At 35.7% G+C, this 22,028-nt stretch overlaps 3 protein-coding genes across 8 annotated transcripts; 2 read left to right on the forward strand and 1 right to left on the reverse strand.

Moving 5' to 3' along the window:
• The first annotated feature begins 4 nt into the window (after positions 1-4).
• Positions 5-7,514, forward strand: LOC143204434 (organic cation transporter protein). 3 transcript variants are annotated; one of them, XM_076416971.1, is made up of 12 exons: positions 5-134; positions 922-998; positions 1,145-1,329; positions 3,215-3,470; positions 3,526-3,632; positions 5,368-5,522; positions 5,583-5,751; positions 5,805-5,949; positions 6,000-6,103; positions 6,714-6,928; positions 6,983-7,167; positions 7,223-7,514. In XM_076416971.1, the coding sequence occupies exons 3-12, from the start codon at positions 1,145-1,147 to the stop codon at positions 7,355-7,357; spliced, it is 1,656 nt and encodes a 551-aa protein (XP_076273086.1). In that variant the 5' UTR covers positions 5-134; positions 922-998; the 3' UTR covers positions 7,358-7,514. The 3 variants fall into 3 exon arrangements, with proteins under 3 accessions (XP_076273086.1, XP_076273087.1, XP_076273085.1); XM_076416972.1 differs by lacking the exon at positions 922-998 and having other exon boundaries at positions 112-134; XM_076416970.1 differs by lacking the exon at positions 5-134 and having other exon boundaries at positions 858-998.
• Positions 7,515-13,615: 6,101 nt separating this feature from the next.
• LOC143204435 (cytochrome P450 4C1) lies at positions 13,616-17,140 on the forward strand. The gene is made up of 7 exons (XM_076416973.1): positions 13,616-13,803; positions 15,049-15,158; positions 15,214-15,304; positions 15,358-15,555; positions 15,610-15,980; positions 16,031-16,099; positions 16,163-17,140. The coding sequence occupies exons 1-7, from the start codon at positions 13,647-13,649 to the stop codon at positions 16,715-16,717; spliced, it is 1,551 nt and encodes a 516-aa protein (XP_076273088.1). The 5' UTR covers positions 13,616-13,646; the 3' UTR covers positions 16,718-17,140.
• A 562-nt stretch (positions 17,141-17,702) lies between these two features.
• On the reverse strand, positions 17,703-21,842 carry Cep97 (Centrosomal protein 97kDa). 4 transcript variants are annotated; one of them, XM_076416966.1, is made up of 15 exons: positions 21,722-21,842; positions 21,512-21,663; positions 21,297-21,455; positions 21,138-21,239; positions 20,891-21,087; positions 20,740-20,823; positions 20,485-20,684; positions 20,363-20,431; positions 20,120-20,305; positions 19,770-20,067; positions 19,604-19,714; positions 19,168-19,546; positions 18,971-19,108; positions 18,300-18,503; positions 17,703-18,228 (listed from the first exon to the last, which is right to left on the reverse strand). In XM_076416966.1, exons 1-15 carry the CDS (start codon positions 21,723-21,725, stop codon positions 18,157-18,159), a joined length of 2,355 nt encoding a protein of 784 aa, XP_076273081.1. In that variant the 5' UTR covers positions 21,726-21,842; the 3' UTR covers positions 17,703-18,156. The 4 variants fall into 4 exon arrangements, with proteins under 4 accessions (XP_076273081.1, XP_076273080.1, XP_076273082.1 ...); XM_076416965.1 differs by having other exon boundaries at positions 19,168-19,549; XM_076416967.1 differs by lacking the exon at positions 21,297-21,455 and having other exon boundaries at positions 19,168-19,549.
• Between the last annotated feature and the right edge of the window lie 186 nt (positions 21,843-22,028).

Below are 22,028 nucleotides of genomic sequence, written 5' to 3' on the forward strand. Positions count from 1 at the left end.
ATTCGGCAAGTCTCCGCTTCTTTCTATTAAAATAAAATTATTTTAAATCTAGTAACTAAACTTTATATTAAATTTAAACAGCCAAAAATAGTTCTCTGAATGATTAGAGCTCTACTAAAAACTTAATTTAATAGGTAAGTACCTATCTAGTCTATCCATATTGGTTACAATTTTAAATATAAACGCATTCGTTATATTAAAAATTAAATATAATTACTTTCTAGTCTTTTCAGACATTTATAAAGTACCATTTGTATAGTAACTCATATTTGAAACCTACACAGAAAGAATAATTTACATTTCACGACAAATATTTCTATTTTATATAAATTATAATGTTTAATAAAATAACTCATGTATGATTAAAAAATTAGAAGAAATATAAATTTTTTAATCTCCAAAACTCACGTAGTTCTTTTAAAATTAATTGATGATGTACGTGCATGTATTTTCTTAATGTCTGATTTCTGTTTCGTCTTCTGTTTTATTTAAAAAAACGGCTTTTATCTCCTGTCTTATACAGTCTATATACAGTGAATCACACTCTAATCTTAATTATACTATATCAATAATTTATATAATACAGACATAGCATTTTTCGTTAGTAGATACTTGGAGTGAATGATCATAATGATAATAATTTTAAATCACAATACCTAATTTAAGACACTATGTAGCGTTTATATAAAAAAATCTAATAAAAGAATTAGTATTACTTAAATAGTTTTAAGCCTTCTACAAATATTTTTTTAACTTACAACATTGTTGTTTGCACTGTTACGCTTAGAATCGTAAAATTCATTAGAAAAAAATACGATTCCACCATTTGATAACCTTGACCATCCTGTGCTGGTCGTATTTCATTATATAAGTCCAAGCAATACATCTAGAAAAAAGAATCACATGGCATACTATTTTTAGCACTGATTAAGAAGAAGAATAAATATAACCAGAGTGCTTGCATCCTTCCATCACAGCTTCACCGATAAAAATAAACGGTAATTATCAAACGACTATTTCCTCTGTCTCGTCCTTAACTAGTTTAATTTTAAATCAGTTAAATTACGATATTTCGACGTCAGAGGTTAACGGCGATGTACAGGGGTTAGTTCGAAACGAAAATGTTGTTTGTTGTTTGTTATAGATGAAGACAGCGGATGAAAAGAAGAATACAAGCGAAGTTGAGGTGGATATCGACGAAGTTTTGGAAGAACTTGGCGAGCTGGGACGCTATCAGACCTTCATCTACGTCCTGATATGTTTACCAGTCTTATTTGCTGCCGAGAATAGTTTAAGTTACGTTTTTACTGCTGGGGAACCAAGTTACCGGTAAGAAAATGCTTCTTCTTCAAGTTAGGTGATTTGTTGGTTGTCTGTATGAGATTTAACTCATTTTCCTTACGAGAATTCGTTTCACACTTTCAATCATCTGACTAAAACTTCGAAAAATGTCGTGCTAAACTAAATACTTGAGTTTCTTTCGTTCTAAACAAAAAAATTGGTAATTCAGCTTCTTTATCTCATTCTTTTTAATTTAGTAGAACTCTAAACATATTTGGACTCTCTGATATAACCCATTATCGATCGAAAAAGTATCTTGGAATAAATTTTGAGGTAAAACTCAAGTTGTGTAACTTTTTTTTTAATATTTAATTAAAACATTGTTACTAGTAGTTTCCGTCTAACCTACAATTTGTCTTTATGCTAACTTAAATCTAGGTATATAACTAGAAGGACCCATCGGCCCTATCTCAGTCTCTGGCGAAATAATGTTTATACATGTCACTGCCGTATTTTTTATTATGTACACCTCACTACACAACACTACACAAGATCAGATGGTTTGATTCTTTTAAGTCTGTGTCCTACTGTGGTGGCATCCAAAAGTTGCAATATTTCAATATTCGTATGAGAATGGAATCTTTCCTCATTCTCCCTTGCAATTCTCTTGATTTCTTGACTGACTGTGGGTATCCGAAGGTCTCGATGAAGTTAATCAGTCCTATAGTATTTGGGTGCACCCACAATACCTCTCAGGACTTTGTTCTAAAAAATTTGTATTTTATTAATGTTACTCTTTGCAGAACATCCCCATAATTGAACTTCGTATGTCCATGTAGGTTTCAATATTTGCTTATATAATAGCAATTTATTATGTACTGATAATTGTGATTTTCTTCCAATTAGCGAGTACATTTTCCTATATTTCAATTCCAGTTCTTTTCTTTTCTTCTTTATATGTTCCTTCGATTCAATGAAAGGGATTAGAAATGAACTTTTTGTAACTCAGATCATTAATTTATATAATACAGTCAGCAGAATTTTAAAAAGTAATCTACGTTTAAGTAGTTCGTATAATTTTCACAAACCCTATGATATATTGAGGTTTTTATACTTTTTGGATTACGCTTAAACACTGGAGTATATTTCATGATTAATAAACATAAAAGATTGTGGATTTTAAAAAGACGTGGACTGCATAATAGTTCTTGTTCTGCAAGCAAATTTCAAAGCCTCTATGGACCTAGAGAATTTAATTATAAAGATGATATACGAAAGAAACATATTATTGGAATATCCGTTTTTTATATCCTAAAAAGTATCATAAATGCTCCCAGATACTTTGAGAGTGATTACTCACATAGCGAGGTATTACAAACTATATTAGCATTATTACTATACAGTCTAAAGAAAATTCAAGAGGATTTCTTAAACTTATACCTAAGTTGGTAGATCTAAAAGAATGGTACATATAATCTATTCAAAGTTATTTTGTATAAACGTCATCTAAATTTTTGACGTCAAAACGTCGCAATGTTGCCGCATCAACTCTGAATTTTAGTTCAGTTTGGCTTTGATATACAACAGAATTTTAATTTAAATAAAATAATTGAACAAAAATGTTATCAAATATAATTTATTTAACATAATACTTATCATCTAAGAACTTTATCGTATTACGTACTACATTTACGTTATTATTAGACAACCAGACGACTTTGACAGGCTCATTAGTTTACGCGTTCGAACTAATCAGGCGTTCGAACTAATCAGACAGCATTGTCTCTCTTTTTAACTAGAACAAAATAAGAAGGAAAATATTGTCTGATTCTGACAGGAACCTACAAATTGCGGCAGGAAATATATTAAATATCTTGATGACGTATGTACAAAATAACTTTGAATATACTATAACCAAATATATAATTTTCAGATGTTATATCCCAGAATGCGAAAATTTTACCACTACATCTTACAAGGTACCTTGGATTGAAAATGCTGTACCAAGAAACAGTGAACAAAATCAATTAATTGGCTATATCACAGATCCATGTACAAGATACTCAGTAAACATCACTGAATGGATGTCGAACAACCAGACCTGTACAGCAAACATCTTCGACAGAGACAACATCACCAGGTGTTCCCAATGGATATTCCTGGAAGGAGAAACCACTATCGTGAACGAGGTGGGCAGATCATCAAAACTTAAAGGTATTTTCTGTTGACTGGGGAATGTTTTAGTGGAGCATCACCTGCATAGAGAACCAGTGGATGTTATCATTGATAGGCACTTGTCATTTCAGCGGAATCATCGTAGGATCTGCTTTGTTTGGTATTCTAGCTGACAAGTAAGTTTACGTATCCTTGATAATTCACACGATACCGATTCCTATTTTTCATTCACTGTAAATTAAATTCTAAACATTTGAACTAGCAGATAACATGTCTTTTTCTTCAAACTAAAAGTATAATTATTTAAAACAGCAAGCGCTTTTATGGTTTAAAAAAAACTTCAAAAATACTAGCTACATAACAGGTGAATTGAAAAGTCCCCGGCCTACTATAGTAAAACACATTTTTTTAGCAAAATTAGTTTTTTTATTCAACATAATTCCCTTCAATGGTCATACACTGATTATAGCGACCCTCCAACTTTTCGATACCATTTTTGTAGTACGATTTGTCTTTTGCTTCAAAATAACATTCTTTTGAGATATGAGAACAGGAAATAGTCACTGGGGACCAGATATAGAGAATACGGTAGATGAGGAAACAATTCGAAGCCCAATTCATGGATTTTTGCCATAGTTTTCACTTACTTGTAATACATGCATTGTCTTGGTGAAGCAGCACTGGGACAGCAAATGGACTTTTCGATTGACTATACTCTGATTGTAGCAACAAGTATTCTCATATGCACAATAGACGAAATATTGTAAATATAAAGAGTCGCTAAATCAGATATCATTTTTATTGACCAACATCAAACTTCGTTAATTAAACAACGACCAGATTGAAGCGCAGGATCATATATCACGGAGATTCGGTCTCGCAAAACTGGGATATAATAGAACTTCGAAAGTGTTTGAATTTATTTGGCATCGACTATACGGCGGAGACATTTGCCTAATGTAGCGGAAAGAATGATTCTGCCTCTACCTGCAAAAACCAGTTCGAAACAGTTTGATAAATCGCCGATTTTTTCGCGACGGTTTCCCGGAACTAAATATCTGGTGTCGCGGAAGAATTGATCGATGTATAGGGTAAGCCATCTTGTTGGTTTGAAGTTATCGTTAGTATATTATTGAAATAAAGCGGTCTTTTGCTATAGTAGTCAATACGATCTTATTGTCCTCGTAGTGGTTCAAATACCTCTCATAGCACTCTGTGACCATCTATTAGCAAAAGTAGATTAGCAATCTTGGCTGTCCTAAACTCAGTTTATCATTTATTATGAATATGGTCCCAAAACAATGTTATTTGATTAATTTACCAGCGCTTATTACTACATAACCAACAAATAAATAGACGATGACCTCAAAATCAAAAGAATTTACGAAGTTATCCAAAATGTTGTCCTAAAACATGAAATAAAGTTACTAAATCACAGCAAGTTGGAAGCAATACAGCTACTAGACAACACGCGGGAAATCATACGATTGAAGCGAATCAAACCGCATCACCTTATATAGTATATGACTGTTTAATCTTATATCTAGCTTAAGTAGTCTAGTTATATATCGATTCAAAGGTTACGGCTCATATGGTGAAACAAGTACTAATCAGGAGAAGCAAAGTCTGTAGAATACGGTGGGTGGGGTATCACCTCTCACTCTAATACTTCCAAATATATTTTCACCGATTTTGCAACCTGTGGTCTAGCGTTGTCCTGCTCAAAAATAACATTGTTGTGTCTTTTCTAACATGATGAGGCATTTCTTCAAATATTTGTCTTACTACTTATTAATATTTCTTTTTAGACAAACATTAACATTTTGAGAATAGGACTTAATTTATAAATTTTAAGTACAAATTTAATTACAACAAAGTGCAGTACAGATCTACCACATTGTTATTAATTAGATATGGGAGAAAACTGATTTTCGTCTTCTCTATCGTGCTGATGTCCATCTCTGGAGTGATGCAGATCTGGTCAAAGAACTATACAACGTTTGCTATCCTAATATTCATAAATTCGATGGGGACAGCCGGAGTATACCCTCTGGCTTTTGTCCTAGGTTGGTGAAAGTAACTCTAAATATAACGTGCGAGCTTAACTCGATGCTCATTTGTTCCAGGAGTGGAACTGGTGGGTAAAAGAAAGCGAGAAGTCACCGGTATAGTTCTGAACTATTTCTATGCTGTCGGTGAAGCTCTGGTGGCTTTGATAGCCTGGTTGGTACAAGACTGGAAGTATTTGCAGTTTCTCGTATCAGCTCCTGCTATCATCTTCCTTGGTTATTACTGGTGAGCACTACAGGACGAGGATAACTAGTATTATTTTCATGATATCCTATTAGGATTATTCCAGAGTCAGTGCGGTGGCTTTTAGCGAACTCCAGAAGTCAAAAGGCCAGGTCAATTGTTCTCAAAGTCGCCAAGTACAACAGAGTGGAGCTTTCCGAAACGCTCCTCATGTCCTTCGATCCTAAGACTGTTGCAAATGTAAGAACTATTATCATTATCGTCGAAACCTCACCGATTCTATATTCCAGAAACCAGAAAACACAACCGAATCCTCGGGAATCCTACCTATCGTTAAGGAGATGCTTCATTCCCGTAAACTTTTGGTCAGATTCGCGGTAATCCTGTTTATTTGGTAAGTAACACTTGATCTGGTTTATAGTTTATAATATTTACCGGGATTATTCAATGTAAATCAATAAATACACCAAATATGTTTGAGATAAATTAATTAGTTAACTAAAAATGGAGTTCGTTGTTGTATTATAGGGAAACAATTATTTGCGTAACACTACTCTCGATATATTGTTTATTTCATACTGCATTGTTGTTTATATTTATTATTGTATATATTTCGAAGGACTGAAAGATATTTCTAACAGGAGAAACCGGCGTAATGCGATACGGTAGTGGAAATACCTGTTAATATAGGACGAAATTTGTAATATTATATTTAAATGTAAATAAAACGAAATGAAAGGAGAGCTATGATATTCCAGCGAAGTTTAACTATTATTTAGAGAGTATTTAATAATGACTGAATATATTTTAATGGCATGGTAGTTAGTTTATTGTTAATTAAGGTTGGGATATGTTTAATCGAATTTAAATCATCCTTTGACAGTTTAACTACATATAAAAATCTACAATATTATATCCAATGATTGTTGAAGTTATTTTATTTTAAGTGATCTAAAATTAGTTATACAAAAATTATTCCACGTTTTGCTACATTTTGTTTCTAGGGCTGTGAATGCTTTTGTTTACTACGGGCTCTCGATTAACTCAACGTCACTCAGTGGTAACAAATACGTCAACTTCGCTCTAGTAAGTCTGATCGAGATACCCGGCTACAGCTTGGCTTGGATCAGTATCCAGACTATTGGTCGTAAACCATCACTTGTGTTATCTTTACTTCTCTCTGGCGTGACATGTACTCTGACAATATTCCTGACTGACGGTAAAATGTGTTTAAAATTATGACCAAAAATCAAAATTTCTTATTTTTCCACAGTTGTAGGATACTGGATGGTAATTCTGCTCTTCCTTCTGGGCAAGATGGGTATCACGTCGGCTTTCGGAGTAGTGTACGTCCATACAGCAGAAATGTTACCTACCAGAATCAGAAGCGGAGGTGTGGGGATGGCGTCTACCAGTGCCCGGCTTGGAGCACTCCTGGCACCATTTGTTCCCCTATTGGTAAAGAATTAACATTAAAAACGGACGAGCTGATAATAATTCCAGCTTCTTGTAGGGCGTTTATATGAAATCACTACCAATGTTACTGTTTGGTGGGCTGGGCATTGTAGCGGGATTATTTGCATTTAAACTCCCAGAGACCCTTGGCCAGAAACTGCCTGAAACTGTAGCTGAAGCTGAGGATTTGTAAATTTCTGAGTCAATATCATGCCTGAGCAACATTTGATTCCGAAAGTATATTCCCTGATATAGAGCTTGTTAATATGGTCTATATATCAAAATAACATTTTCAGAGATGTTTTAAAATTAAAAATGTAGGCACTTTTTCCATATATGATTTTGTCAGTTTTAAGTGTTTTTCTCACCAATCCCAAAGAAATAAACGCAGGTTAATGAAAATTGCAGTGATTAGAAAGAATTTTACGTCGAATCCAATGGTGATAGAATAGTTTGTATGCCACTTTTGCTTTTAAAGTTATGCAATGAAAAACGTATTTTCAAAAATAATTAATGATAATGTATTTCTGTTTACGTCACATATCTTAAAAGTTATACATTCCAGAGCGATTTAACATGAATTTTCGTCTTTGCCAACCCAAAAATAAATTTATTTTAATAGAGATATAAAAAAATGGCACTTTTTCCATATATATAGGCGTGAAAACTTGCGATTTTCTGTCATTTTCACAATTTTTGCTGTCATTTCCATTCAAATAATCACAGATTAATGAAAATTACAGAGATTATAAAGATTTTTTCTTGGAATTGAATGGTATTAGAATAATTTTAGCTTACACAACCTTTAGTTTTAAGATAATACAATGAAAACCGTATTTTAAAAAAAAATTAATGGATAGCACTTGACGGGTGCCCGATTCCTCAAGCAGAATCAGCTAAATACCTCGGAATACATCTCAAAAACAGACAAAAAAACAGAGCAGATTACACTCAAATTCAAGCAACTGTACTGGGTAGTCGGAAGATACTCTCTGATCAAAGATCTTGTTAAATCACAGCAAGATGGAAGAAATACAGCTAATGGACAACACGCAGGAAAGAATATTAAAGCGAACCAAACCACAGGAAATTGTATAGTGTGCAAGCGTATTCTTAATAATCAGTTTAAGGAGCTTTGTCTTATTTTAATTTGCGAAATACATACTACCATACAACCTTTATTGGACTTGCACACATATTTCAAACCAAAATTAACCAAATCGGCCCAGCTGTACTTGAGTTTTAGCGAGACCATAGAGTAAATATAGAGGTTTAATTTAAATAGGCAAAATCCAGGAAATGTTTTGCGTGGTCCATTCAGTGGCGGCTCTGGGACCACTTTTTTGATTGATTCATTTGAATTGGTCTACAGGGGCAGTTGATTGGTTCATTTCTATAACGCCATTGTTTGTTTCAGTTTGTTTACGACGACATTTTTGTGTGTCTGATATAAAATACGATCAGCATTCTTGTGTCCTAAATATAATCACTGTTATTCGATTTTAATGTATCTTCATTCTCAAAAGTGTTGTGTATCCAGTGTTTGTGCGGAAATAAAAACCGGACATAGTTTTCCTTGGAAGAAACACCCCAAGTTAGCAAGATTAAGGATTTGTGTGACTTAGCATTGCTTTTACCTGGTACGTATACAATTATTTATATAAAGCATTTGTGTTCATATATATTATTATTTACAGCAATATAACAGAAGAAATTATGAACATATTACCCACACTCTAAATCCAAAATGTGTCCAAATGAGGCAATGGTAAAATTACATTGAAGGTAAATGTAATTATACTACATGAAAAGTTTTTGTTACCCTTTAAAAAGTTGTTTGTAAAGTGCCATCAATTTAAAACTTAATTATTTTGAAAGGGTTCATTTACTTAAAACAAATGTATATTGGTCAAGATACTTTATAGTACAAGATACATTTTGGCTTAAGACTCCTTAACCCAGATAACTTTTTCAACAAGAATGTTAATAAAATACATTAACACAAAATAGTATAATACAATTTGCAAACCATCAAGGTGAGCTTGATTTTATAAACAAGAGATTATCGTGCTTGTTTTATTATATTGTTAATAATATATGCTTAATAATATATGTTTTCTCCATTCTGATGTATATCATACATTTTTGTGTTGAACAAGTAGGTAAAATATTAACAGCACAGCTGCTTTGCTTTCAGTATGAGGGAAGGATAAGATAGAAACATCTTACATCTTATTTGAATTGATAGCACTAAAAATATATAAAAAAGGGAAAGAGCTATAGACAATTTTGATTATGTTTCTCACGAGATATGTTATGTTTTCAATTAGTATATATGCAGAATTTTATATTAATAAATGGTTTTGAAAAATTACATTTTGGTTTTAATTAAAATTTAATTGGTCAGTAGAATGTGACGTCTCAGGTGATAAGTGTGAAATCGTCGACCAATGCAATAGTCCCCTTATAAAATATTTTCATTACAGGTACCTGTAATGGTAATTTAAACTATCCAATGACATTCACCGAAATGCCGTTCTCAGCGCCCTTCTGCTGAGACCACGCAAAACAAATCTGAAATTATTTGTATTAAGTTAACACTCTATATATAACTCTATGAACGACACTAACGAACGGCAATTCATTTGTATATATTATAGAAAATAATAAACATAATCAGATGCAGATTATCGATATGCGCATGTACCAAACGAACCAATCCTATGGCATAGCTTGTTCCTGTATAGCAGTCTCCTTTCGCCGGACATTCGGACGAAAAGAAAGGTTCAGATCCGCATCTCAGTCGGACCTCTATCAAGGAAATATTAACGCGTCGACTTTGTCACGATGAAAAACCATTTGTTTGCGCGTTCTCGCATACAAAACGTTCATTTCGGCGGCCGGATCGATCGGAATTAGCCGCTCGGCATTCTTGTCTCGTGACTTTAACAGCCAACCACCCGCAAATTTTATTACCATAAACATATTCGGCCGGTTCCCGTGCAAACGCCACGTTTTTATTGTTTGTGTACGGAAAATGTTTGTCGCCCGAGTGGGGAAATAATGGGTTTGACTCGTTTTCATTCGTTTGGCAGTTGACGTGCCGTTAAGGTCACTTCGGGTTTCCAAAATATCGCAGAAAGATTAATGTAAGCGTCAGAAATAACAAAGAGATAAATAAACAAATAAATAATCATTGGGGGTGTGAAAAAGTAAACCATATATCCGAATATATAAATTTGTTGGTCGTTCGAGCTGAAAAAATGATTGGGAGCAAATATGACTTACAATATGTCGGATAGTCAAGGCCGTATTACATAACACCTGCCCCCTAAAAAACGGCCACAGGGATATACGTGGTCGTTATTTCGTATGGACAGCTTATACTTCTTAGAGTATCGATTGTACCTTTGTCCGCCAGTTTACCTTTGAAGAGCTTCGAAATGACACTCTTTCTACCGAAAATGTCCATGGTACTCCTCTAAGGAACGGCCTTCCAAATTTTGATGACTGCAGATTCTAATAGTCTACATCTAAGGAATTGAAATACTATAATTCCCCTTTAGTAGATGGATGGATCTTTAATCCACCTTACAAATATATATATATATATATATATATATATATATATATATATATATATATATATATATATATATATATATATATATTTATATATATATATATATATATTTTTATATATATATATACTAGCGACCCGCCCCGGCTTCGCACGGGTGCAATGCTGATACTAAATTAAATACACTACAGCAAAAATATGAACGTTGTATATAAAAACATAGCGACCCGCTCCGACTTTGCACGGGCATAAAATATATATGCCTATGTCACTCAATGAAAACATGATTAAAATCGATCCAGTATTTTTGGTTCATTCATTACTGCCCTTGGCCTGCACGCATTAAATTTGAAGTAAAACAATTCCTCTTCCCCTATACTTACTATGAAGATTTCCCACTATCTTTGGAATATCTAAATTCATACAATTTTTATTACATTACACATTTTTAAACGCAAATTTTAAATTTGTAATATCTCCGAAAATATTTGTTTAATTTACATGCTGTAAGGAACCATATTGATCTATATTAATTGCACACTGTATTTAAGGTACTTAATTCGATAAGGATTAATGCCGTATTGCTTAAAATAGCTTCGTAAATAAGCCATTTTCTCACGTAAAAAGTAAACAATAAAAATGGTTAATGTGGGTTATCCCTAAAAGATAAACATATACCATCGCGGACTTTTTTGTAGACCTTTTTATGGTGTACAATACTGTAGTACATTAATTTGATCTAACTCGTAAGGTTAGGCAGCGTTTTTGCTAATTGCTAAATAAGCCTAAAAAAATAGGTTAATTTACGACATCACGTTAGAAACCTCTAAAATTAGCAATGTTGCCTTAGTATATTATGCATGTATTATACATATAAACCTTCCTCTTGAATCACTCTATCTATTGAAAAAAACCGCATCAAAATCCGTTGCGTAGTTTTAAAGATTTAAGCGCACATAGGGATATAGGGACAGAAAAGGCGACTTTGTTTTATACTATGTAGTGATATATATATATATATATATATATATATATATATATATATATATATATATATATATATCCATTAAAAATACATATTGTCCAAGTTGGCCATCTCTTAGTTAAAACAAGATTGTCTTCCCAATTTTGGTGACTCCAGATTCTAATAGTCTACATCTAAGGAATTGAGATACTATAATCCCCCTTTAGTAGATGGATGGATCCTTAATTCACCTCACAAATATATATATATATATATATATATATATATATATATATATATATATATATATATATATATATATATATATATATTAAATAAATATATATAGACCAAGTTGGCCATCTCTCAGTTAAAATAAGAATGCTGTTGTAAAAACAAAATTGCAGGCTTAGAGGTAATGAAACACATCTTCCTACGTTTTATTCTGTTAAACCTCTAAGGCGTCCACTATTCACCAAGATCAATAATAGTTAGATAGAATCATGTCTAATAAATACGACGAAACTACTCACACCGAATTTAATTAGTCATTGATGAATATGTGGCATTATCTATTGCTGAAAAGCTGATATTGTTGTCGTTACATGAAAGAATATAAGGAGGAGACGGAAAAACGTGAAAATATTTTTAAAATTTTAATTTTTTAATTTTGATGACATTTTTTGTGTATATTTATGTGTATTCGAGAATCGTTTCACAGTTTTTTTATGTATTCATTATTATTATATCGTTTACAAAAGCTCCTACTGACATTTCAATTTTTCTCCATATTTTTATACCCCATAGCTAGTCCTGTTTTATCTATTTGACATTTATTTATTATTTCATCCGTTAGAATTATAAACAGGATTGAGTTTAAACTTCCTTCTTATCTTCATCCTGCTTGAATTTTGGAGGATTTCGATTTAATTTAGTCTGAAATGACGGCATTGGTATTTATCCTATATATTTTCTGAATGATTGATTCCCTTTTTCTGATGAATTCTTACATTTTTATCACCTTTATATTATTCAATTTTAAAGTCTTGTTGTGCATATAGTGAAAATGGCAAGGTGTATCTTATTACCAGTAATTGAACAAATTGAAGTTTGCCACACGTTGTTAGAGTTGTGAAAAATGCGCTGTTGCCACTTAAATGGGAAATTTTGCTTTCCAGCGTACTCATCACACCTAGTGCCTTGTAATTTTAGTATTGCTGCAGCATGTATTTACTGGCACAGGTTTTCGAAATTCTGAAAAAGTGAAGAAGTTACTCTTTCGACACATGTTTTCAGAAAAATGGGGAAAACTTGTAGAAAATGATGGTTTACCATATTTTATTACCAGTTTTTTTCAAGAAATGCTTATCAGCATATTTACAACCACCTAATACCATCGGTACAGTCAAGCGACACCAACTACAAGACGAGCCGGCTTGTAAACAGAAAAAAAAGACGACGCGAGATCCTACATTTCCAGGCAAACGCCCACGTTAAATACGTCTCGGACCTCGTCATTTGAGCAGAAAAACCATTTTAAACTATCGATTCTCGTCCGTATCAGCACGACACACTGCCACCACCAGCAACAGCGGCGGCAGCACGGAGATCCATATCCATCTGGCTGGAACTAATGTAAATCCGAAAATTTACACCTGTTGGCTTGGCGTACAGCTGAATAGACACCCGAGCACGCTCGGTATATAATTTTTTTTCCATTTTAAGGTACATAATTTATTGTTTATGGACAGAGATGACTGTCGACGATATGGTCCGCGCCAGTAAATCGAAGTGACCTTTGGAACAAAACAAAATTACCAAAGAAGGCGACCTTCCACAGGCCTCTCGATTATCTGACCCCGTTCAGTTTCAAAACATATGAATCTAGCTCGTAATAACAGAATTAATCATCAGTCGCTTGTCGGCCTGCGGTGCGTCATGACGCTTCTCGTTCTCGTCGCCGTCGCAGGTTTTTTATACCTCCTGAACCAGATCCTGCGTTATTACAAGACGTCCAGGATTTTATCGAAAGTTCCCTCTCCCCCGGGACATTGGCTTATAGGAAACATGGATATAATATTAAAAATCAATCCAGGTTAGAGAGAAATCTATTTATTTCAATGTTTTCTCGACAGTAATAATATTTGTTTGCATCATAACAATCACATGAAACAGCATATACAAAAGTGGAAAGATTACAAGCAAATAAACAAGGTGTGGTCTATTACAGGCTAGTTGAGTACACGCAAGTTATGTTGGACTTTTTTGTCGTTTAAAGGTCCATATTTTTGAGGACTTCATTTAGTTAAAGTATTATAGTACAAGCTTTTAACTAGAGTAGTAAAAATATAATAGTATCTATAGTCCTTCTAATAAAACAGCCAATACAGATCATCAACACCGTCGGACATATTGTCAAATTCACTCTATAAAAACGTAAAACCCCTTTTAAACTCGTAGTATTTTTCCATCTCATTTTACTAATTAGCATTACTCTAGTTAAAAAGAGACAGAATGAAGTCTGATGATCCCGAATTCTTAACCAAATCAGTCTATAAAATTTCTGTTGGTACTGGTCGACATATTTATCATATTTCAATAAAAATCTAATAAAACAACTAACCTACAAACTATTATGCCTGTTTAATTAACTGTAATGTAAGTCCTTCAATATATAAGCATTATTTTTGTTTCATTATTTTATTTGCATTAGTATGTTGTTATCAGAGTCAAAATAAACGAAAATTTAAATTTGGTGTGGCAACGTTGCATTATAAATTTTGATGACCTGCATTGGTTCTTTTATTGGAAGGACTGCAATATAGTATATTCAATGTTTTTTTTGTACATACGTCAAGATATTTAACGTATTGCCTGCCGCAGTTTGTAAATTCGTTTTAGAATCAGGAAATTTGCATATTCCAAACGTGTACATTGTTGTCTGAAACACTGTCAGTTCTGTTTTGTTATTTTTTTATGTATTTCTTTAAATTTACTAAAAAAACTAATACGTAAAAACAAAGCTACAAAATTAGCAAATAATAAACATAACCAGATATGTTATAAAATACGCATGCACAGAACGAACCAATCATAAACTACATCTTCTTTGTTTCCCTGTAGTCTCCCTTCTGGCGCTGATGCTGATTATCAGTCAAACACACGTCATGTAATTTATGTCCAACTTGGGGTATTTTAGTAATTTTTCCCTTAGATTAGAGAAATTATAAGAAAAAATGGTTCGTTTAAAATAAATTGACAGTGACGTTTGTCATTATATATGTTCTTTATAGGTTAAGTGCATTTGCTTCTACTTTTTCTAATAACCTACATTTTCCAGATGATTTTTTCGATTTATTGAGGGATTTCAGCAAAAAATATGGATCCATCTACCGCCTCAGTACCCCATATATTACAACAATCAATATTTCCGATCCGGGCGATCTTGAGGTCGATTTTCGTTAATCGGTTTAGATTCCTCGAACTTAACGAAGCTCTGTTTTAGATGATACTCTCACAACCCAAGCATATGAGCAAGAGTAAAGTGTATGGTTTCCTGCAAAATTGGCTTGGAGAAGGATTATTAACCAGCTCAGGTACACGGAGATCTCTATATAAGAACCTTCGATAAGTAATTTTCATTATTCAGGACTGAAATGGCAAAAAAGGCGAATAATTTTGACCAGGGCATTTCATTTCAACATTCTTCGACAGTTTTTGGACGTTTTTAATGACGAAACTGACAAGCTGACCCAACAAATTCGCGATATAAACAACGAGAACACGGTACCGGCTTACATCGACGTGGTACCACTAATAAGCCACATGACGTTGAAAGCAATGGGTGGTACGTAGTGGATGAACCAGCACCGTTAGTTCTATCTTCACGGGAACCTTTCAGAAACCTCCATGGGCATGAAGAACATAACCGACACCGAGGTGGTACTCTACAGGCAATCGATTCATAAAATGGGAAAATTGTTGGTGGAAAGAATCGGCTCCCCCTTGACCCGATTGTCCTTCATCTACAGGCTGACGAGGAATGGTCGCGAAGAGAACAGAACCATACACCAGCTGCATCAATTCACTGATACCATCATCAAGCAACGAGAGAAGCAGATCCTGAATTTGGACAGACTGGAGCTCGCGTCTTCGTCATATTCCGAACGGAAATTGGTGAGAATGCTGGACCTGCTACTGCTGGCAAAAATCGATGACAACAGCATCGATTACGAAGGTATTAGAGAGGAGGTGGACACGTTCATGTTCGAGGTGATGTTGACTTGGGCATCACTGACATTGTCTGATAAATGATTTTGCAGGGCCACGACACCACAGCGGTCGCTTTAAGTTTCCTGTTGCATTCTCTGGCTTCCCACGTCCATATTCAGGTAAATATTATTGAAAAACTCCGGGTTCCCATGAGTCTGGCGTCAATAAGACTTCCTTCGCAGGATGAAGTACGTAGTGAGCTGAGGGAGGTGCTGGGAGACAAGCCCCATCCCACCTACGCCGATCTTCATCGTCTGGAGTACACCGAGAGAGTAATCAAGGAATCTCTGCGTCTATACCCCAGTGTCCCGTTCATATCCCGAATCGCCAGCGAGGATATCCTCACCTCGACGGGATACTTCCTCCCCAAAGGCACCGTCCTCCACATGCACATATTCGACCTGCATCGCAGTTCGGAAATATATCCGGACCCGCTGAAATTCGACCCAGACCGTTTCCTGCTGGATAACTGCTCGCAGCGCCATCCGTTCGCCTACCTGCCGTTCAGCGCGGGGCCCCGTAATTGTATAGGTCAGAAGTTCGCGCTGTTGGAGCTTAAAAGTTGCCTGTGCGGAGTGCTGAGAAAATACAGACTAGAGCACGACGGCAAGAACGAGTTCAGGTTCGCGGCAGATCTGGTTTTACGGACAAAGGACGCCATCAAGATTAAATTTCTACCGCTGAGTAAGGTTAAACTCGAGAGAACAGTACAAAACGAAAACCTAATAGCTACCTAATAAAACTTAATAGAATAATTATTAGCACCACTGGTTTTTTCGCCCTATGGTAATCGTAAATTACTTTTTATATACGCCCAGCGCCATCTATGAAACGTCCCCTTAATCCTCGGAAAACAGGACTCTTGATTTTAGACCCTTCTGAGCTCACCAGTTTCTCATGGAACACAACTGATCAATACAAAAAATTAATATAATATTCAAGATGATGAATGGTGAGAAATTTAAGAAATATATTATTAAATGTCACCCTTAGTTCATTACAATTCGTACGTGATGTACCATCATTACTTCTTATTATTCATTACAATATTCTCTAAATTCTCATTACAAAAAAAATCATATTGTTTAGTTTACTGGTATTTTTTTTATAAAATATGTTATATTTATAATAATATAATATAATATAATTCAACACTAAAAGTTATGTAAAAATTACTATACCACCATTCGATTCAACGTAAAATTATAATTTCAATAACTTCAATTAACCAGTATTTATTTGAACCTCGATAGCAACAAAAAAAACTTTTAAATGGCCAAAAAATCGGATTAACAGTAATAAATTTATTTTTTATCCCTCAGATAAAAATGAAGTCGAAAATATATGCATTTTAGAATAAAAAACGCGAATATTTATGTCACATTGCTATGTCTAAATAATATGTGTATATAAGCATATCTGAAGAGGTATATTGCGGATAAAATAATAGCAACAAAACAAATGGAACAAATAATATTAAGAAGCCTACTATGACCATCAAAATAGCGGATTCATACAAAGGAAAACTAACCTATTAAATAAAACTGATAAAAACTGGAAGTAATGAAACTGACTGAAGAGAAATAGGTGATTAGAAGGCACTCAGGAAAGATTGTAAATATATCAATAGGAGGGATGCCAGCAAAAAAAAAAGATGAATTAAATACCAAACTCAAGACACCACTGCTTCTTTCTTCTTAGTTCTAATAAATAAGACCACAGTTGCATAAAGACATTATATTTTCAAATTTTGCTATACAGTGTCATATTAAAGCTTTACAACATTGCGTTCTGCATTTCTTCGCGCCGATCCCCGAGGGCCTCGCACCCAGCCCTCTGGACCGGACACTTCAACGAGACAGTCAAAGCACACAATAATAATAATAATAATAATAATAATAACAAATAAATACTTAATATCTCCATAATAATGATCACGGTCCACGCAGAAACAACAGTCTCACTTAGGTGTAGAAACATAGCCGGCTCGATATCGTCGGGACGACAAAACAAACGCCGAAAACACGTCTTATTCAAATATCCTTAAACGTAACAGTGTCTTGCAGTCCTTCGTATTGTATATCAGCTAGAAACAGTGTAAAATTCAATAAGTTAATGGGACTTAAACCTAATTTTAGAAAATTGTCAGGGTCGCCTTGTCAACACGCTCAGAAGACTACGTGGATTCCAGGCCTTCCTCGTGCTCCGCCTCGGTCTCGGCCGGGTGCTCCTCCTTCCCCTCCAGGTCCTACAAAGAAACGAAGTTTTCGCACTCGAACTATCCCCACGCAAGGGCGAGAACTAAATGTGGTGGTTCACCTGAGCGTCCACGTTCTCTGACACGGTCTTGATGACGCCATCCACCAAGCTGCCGGCGAACTGTCTGAGTTCTGGGATGACCTGGGCGGCCGAGGAGGCGTCTTTCTTGCGCTGGTTGATGGGTAAAGGCAACGAGGACGGACGTGATTGCTGCTGCATGATTTGCTGGTGCTTTTGGAACGGGAACACCTTGGCAGCGTCACCCTGCAATATATCACCAATATCACCACGAAATATAAGTTTTCGGAAAAAAGAATTTCGGTTTTTGCCATTTCAAACTAGGGATTCCTGGTGATTTTCGTCCTGTGTTGTTTCCTTTCCTCGCCCTGGTCAGCAAATTATTGAAAACGTCAATGAAATTCTTAACAATGAAGTAGATTGGTTAGATTGGTCGAGAAATTTTGACACATCTACCCCTATAGCCCAGACCCTGCCTAGTCTGACTACAATTGTTGTTCCAGTCTTTGCAAAATTCCTCTAATGGCTTCAAATGATAATTGTGAAGATCAGCTGCTCCTTTAGTTTTCTCACTAAACGTTCTACAGTGGTGGAATGATGGCTGTACCAGAACAGGTCATGGATAAAAATGGCGCGTAGATGACATATATTAATAAATTAGCTTTCAAAAAAACATGACAATAGAAATTACTTTTTCACCGTTTCATTAATACCTGAGGAGTGTGGACAGCTACAATCTCCGTTTGCGTGGCTATTCCGTTCTCCTTCAACTGTTGATTGAGACCGGTACTCTGACTGAACACGCTCATCACCTTAACAATGTCCTGCATGGAGCTCTGTAGCTGCTGGATCTGTCAATAGGCGAGGATGAACGTAAACGCAACTTCACACCACCATAACAACGGCTTACTTGATTCTGAAGCATCGAGCACGTCTGCGCCAACTCCCGCACCACGTCCGCATTGTTCTGCGTCAGGTTCGTCATGCTCACCGCTCCGGAACCCCCGCCCTCACTGTTCAGTGACGATATCTTCTTCCACAGGGCAGAGATGGCCTCCGTTTGCAGCATCTGTATCTTTCTCTCGCTCTCCAGCGCCGCCTTGGTAGTCTCCATGTCCGACGCCAGTTTTTGGATGTACTGGTTCGCCCGCTGGCTCTGCAACGTCCGGAACATCTCCTGAATCTCCTTGTTCTTGTTCCGGGTGTAATAGCCGCGCCACATCTTCTGGATACAGACGGCGGCCTGCTGCACCTTCTCCTTGTTCGAGTTGTCGGTGTCCTTCTGCAACCTGCTTGGTTGGTGGGTTAGTTTAAAGCTCCCCGTGTGTTTTGTAAGTAATACTCACCTCCTTTCCTCAGCCTTCAGTTGAATCATCTGCAACTTCGAGTCGCATATCTCGGATTCCTCCTCGCTACTTGGGGATCGGTGCAATATCGATTTCTTGTTCGTGTCGTTTCTATCGTACAAAAAATTAGTTCTATGGGTAACGTGGTAAAATCAGAGAAATCTACCTGAGATTAGAGCTGAGTATCTTCCGCTGTCTCTGAGGCGACGGCGTACCTCCTCCTTTCCTCGAAGCGTCCGTGTTAACCTGATTTCGAGCCAGAGCCGAAGGACCACGGTTTGTTTTCGGCGAACGGACATCCGCCGATTTAACTCTGGTCGGAGTGCTGCTCGATATATGCGAGATCTGGTTCTTGCCCAGTTTCTCTATCAACGGCGACGGTCGATAGTCGGGACTCATTAAGGTCTCCGGTACCGGAACCATCTTCGTCACGGCCTGCAGGGGACTGTTGACTGGTTCCGCGTCTATAAAAGTTGATTGCTGCAAAAACTGGGGAATTCGGCAGTAGACATATACCGTAAAACTTCTCCTGTGGAGGATGAACGGGTTCAACTATATTCTTCTGCGACCCGATGCTCTGCAGAAGGATGGACGGATCCAAGCTCTGAGACATGATGGAATTGCTGTCGTTCTCGCTGTTCAGCGAGTTGTAGCAACTCGACGTCATCCGATCCGGCGATTTTATTCGGTTAACTCGGTGAGCTGAAACAACGAGCTTTCAACTAGAACACGGAACGACCCTGAAACCAGTATATGTACCGTTAAAACGCGGAGAATTTCGGCTCTGTTGCATTTTCTTCCTCGTCGCGGGTGACGGATGCGGAGAACCTGAAATAACCGTCAACTAATCATCGTATTCATCCCACAATCCGTCGATTTACCACTGGACGATTGCTCGCGTAATTGCTGCTGATGATGCTGCGCCTTACTCAAAATCAACCGCAGCTTTCGATCCTCCTCCGTCTCTAGAGCCTCGCCGGTTAGCGGGCACACCGTCGCCAGGTACTGCGTCAGCTCCTTCTGGTCGCCGATGCGGAAATGTCGCCCTCTACCTTGAGAGTACAACCATTCAGCTCTCAGACTGAAACCGCATCCGTTTAGATTGACAATCCGTAAAATTTTCGCGGAGAGTTTACCTTTCAATCGCGTCCACCACGTAATCGTCAATAACGTTGACGTTTAGGCACCAGTTTATTATAAAAGGACGGTAATCAAACCCGCTAAATGAAAACATTAAGAAAAATTATATATAAACCAGAAAAAAAACTATCACACCACAAAGGATACATGTTACTACCGGTCATGTTGACGCAAGGATTGTTAGATATCGATATTCGTGTTAGTTGCACGAGATGCGACAACCTCGAAACCTCATTCAGGTCCACTATGTTATTGTTAGCTAGTGTTAGTGTAGTTAGACTTACTGGCAAGAAGCGATCGCACTGACCCAAATGATTAATTTTGTTTTTATGCAAGTATAATTCCTAAAACGAAATTGAGAACCACCACAAAGGAAACCGTTATACACCATTACCTTTAGATTCTTCAAAAAAGACAAGTCTGCGATGTGAGTGATACTATTCTCAGATAAATCCAAATGTTCCAAAGCAACGTTAGTATTTAGATGCTCAATAGTCTGAAAAAATAAGCCCCTCAGCATACACAACACCAAAACAGTCATCATCACCTATACCTTAATACTATTCCCCGATAAACATAACCATTTTAAGCCTGTAAGATCCTTTAACCCCTCAATCATCAAGATACCATTGTTACTCAAATTCAGACTCTGTAAACTGTGGAGTCTACAAACCCCGTACATACGAAGCAGTTGATTGCGACAAGCTGACAACTAAATGTATCAATAACAAATAAGATATTTTTTACATACAAAATAATGGTAAATACCTTTTCTAATTTACTAAACGCGTCAATATTATCCAAACGTTGTAATTCATTATCGTCTAATATTAATTCAGTTACTTGACAGTCTTTAGCTGTAGGTTTATTTATTTTTTTTAGTTTAGTACTTGATAAATTCAATACTTGGCAGTTATTTTCTACAAAACAATTGGTGGTTATAAAATGTACATTTTTGATGTAAAAAACTTTATTTACCCATAGTAATTTTATACAAAAATTTTTTAATATATCTAATTAAACAATCATTTATTTTTTCGCTAAAATAACAATAGAAAAGCAACTTTAACTACTGTCAACATGACATTTTTAATTTGTCAAACAGACTGTCAAACCTAAAGTGAGACCCACAACAAAAATGATTATTATATAATACAGGACACAGTGATTATTTTAGTGATAACAAAACTAACAATATACAATAAATTAAAAGTATAATTGAATTGCATGTCAGCATGTCAATCTATTTTTAATTAATTAATTTACGGTTAAAGATTGGGTATGT

The sequence above is a fragment of the Rhynchophorus ferrugineus genome, unplaced genomic scaffold (assembly GCF_030347505.1).
Source record: "Rhynchophorus ferrugineus isolate W39M unplaced genomic scaffold, kcgeb_rfMv2 rfM11, whole genome shotgun sequence".
Classification (NCBI taxonomy): Eukaryota; Metazoa; Arthropoda; class Insecta; order Coleoptera; family Curculionidae; genus Rhynchophorus; species Rhynchophorus ferrugineus.

What these genes read in the sequence shown, in the direction of transcription:
- LOC143204434 (XM_076416971.1), top strand. Translation starts at nt 1,145, where the DNA reads ATGAAGACAGCGGATGAAAAGAAGAATACAAGCGAAGTTGAGGTGGAT. An exon ending in GCTGGGGAACCAAGTTACCG is followed by an intron (nt 1,330 to 3,214) that starts GTAAGAAAATGC and finishes TATAATTTTCAG; the next exon opens with ATGTTATATCCCAGAATGCG. An exon ending in ATCTTCCTTGGTTATTACTG is followed by an intron (nt 5,752 to 5,804) that starts GTGAGCACTACA and finishes ATATCCTATTAG; the next exon opens with GATTATTCCAGAGTCAGTGC.
- LOC143204435 (XM_076416973.1), top strand. Translation starts at nt 13,647, where the DNA reads ATGACGCTTCTCGTTCTCGTCGCCGTCGCAGGTTTTTTATACCTCCTG. An exon ending in AATATTAAAAATCAATCCAG is followed by an intron (nt 13,804 to 15,048) that starts GTTAGAGAGAAA and finishes TACATTTTCCAG; the next exon opens with ATGATTTTTTCGATTTATTG. An exon ending in AGGATTATTAACCAGCTCAG is followed by an intron (nt 15,305 to 15,357) that starts GTACACGGAGAT and finishes TTCATTATTCAG; the next exon opens with GACTGAAATGGCAAAAAAGG.
- Cep97 (XM_076416965.1), bottom strand. An exon ending in AACATGACCGGTAGTAACAT is followed by an intron (nt 20,824 to 20,890) that starts GTATCCTTTGTG and finishes GTTTTCATTTAG; the next exon opens with CGGGTTTGATTACCGTCCTT. An exon ending in ACGCGAGCAATCGTCCAGTG is followed by an intron (nt 20,432 to 20,484) that starts GTAAATCGACGG and finishes CGGTTATTTCAG; the next exon opens with GTTCTCCGCATCCGTCACCC.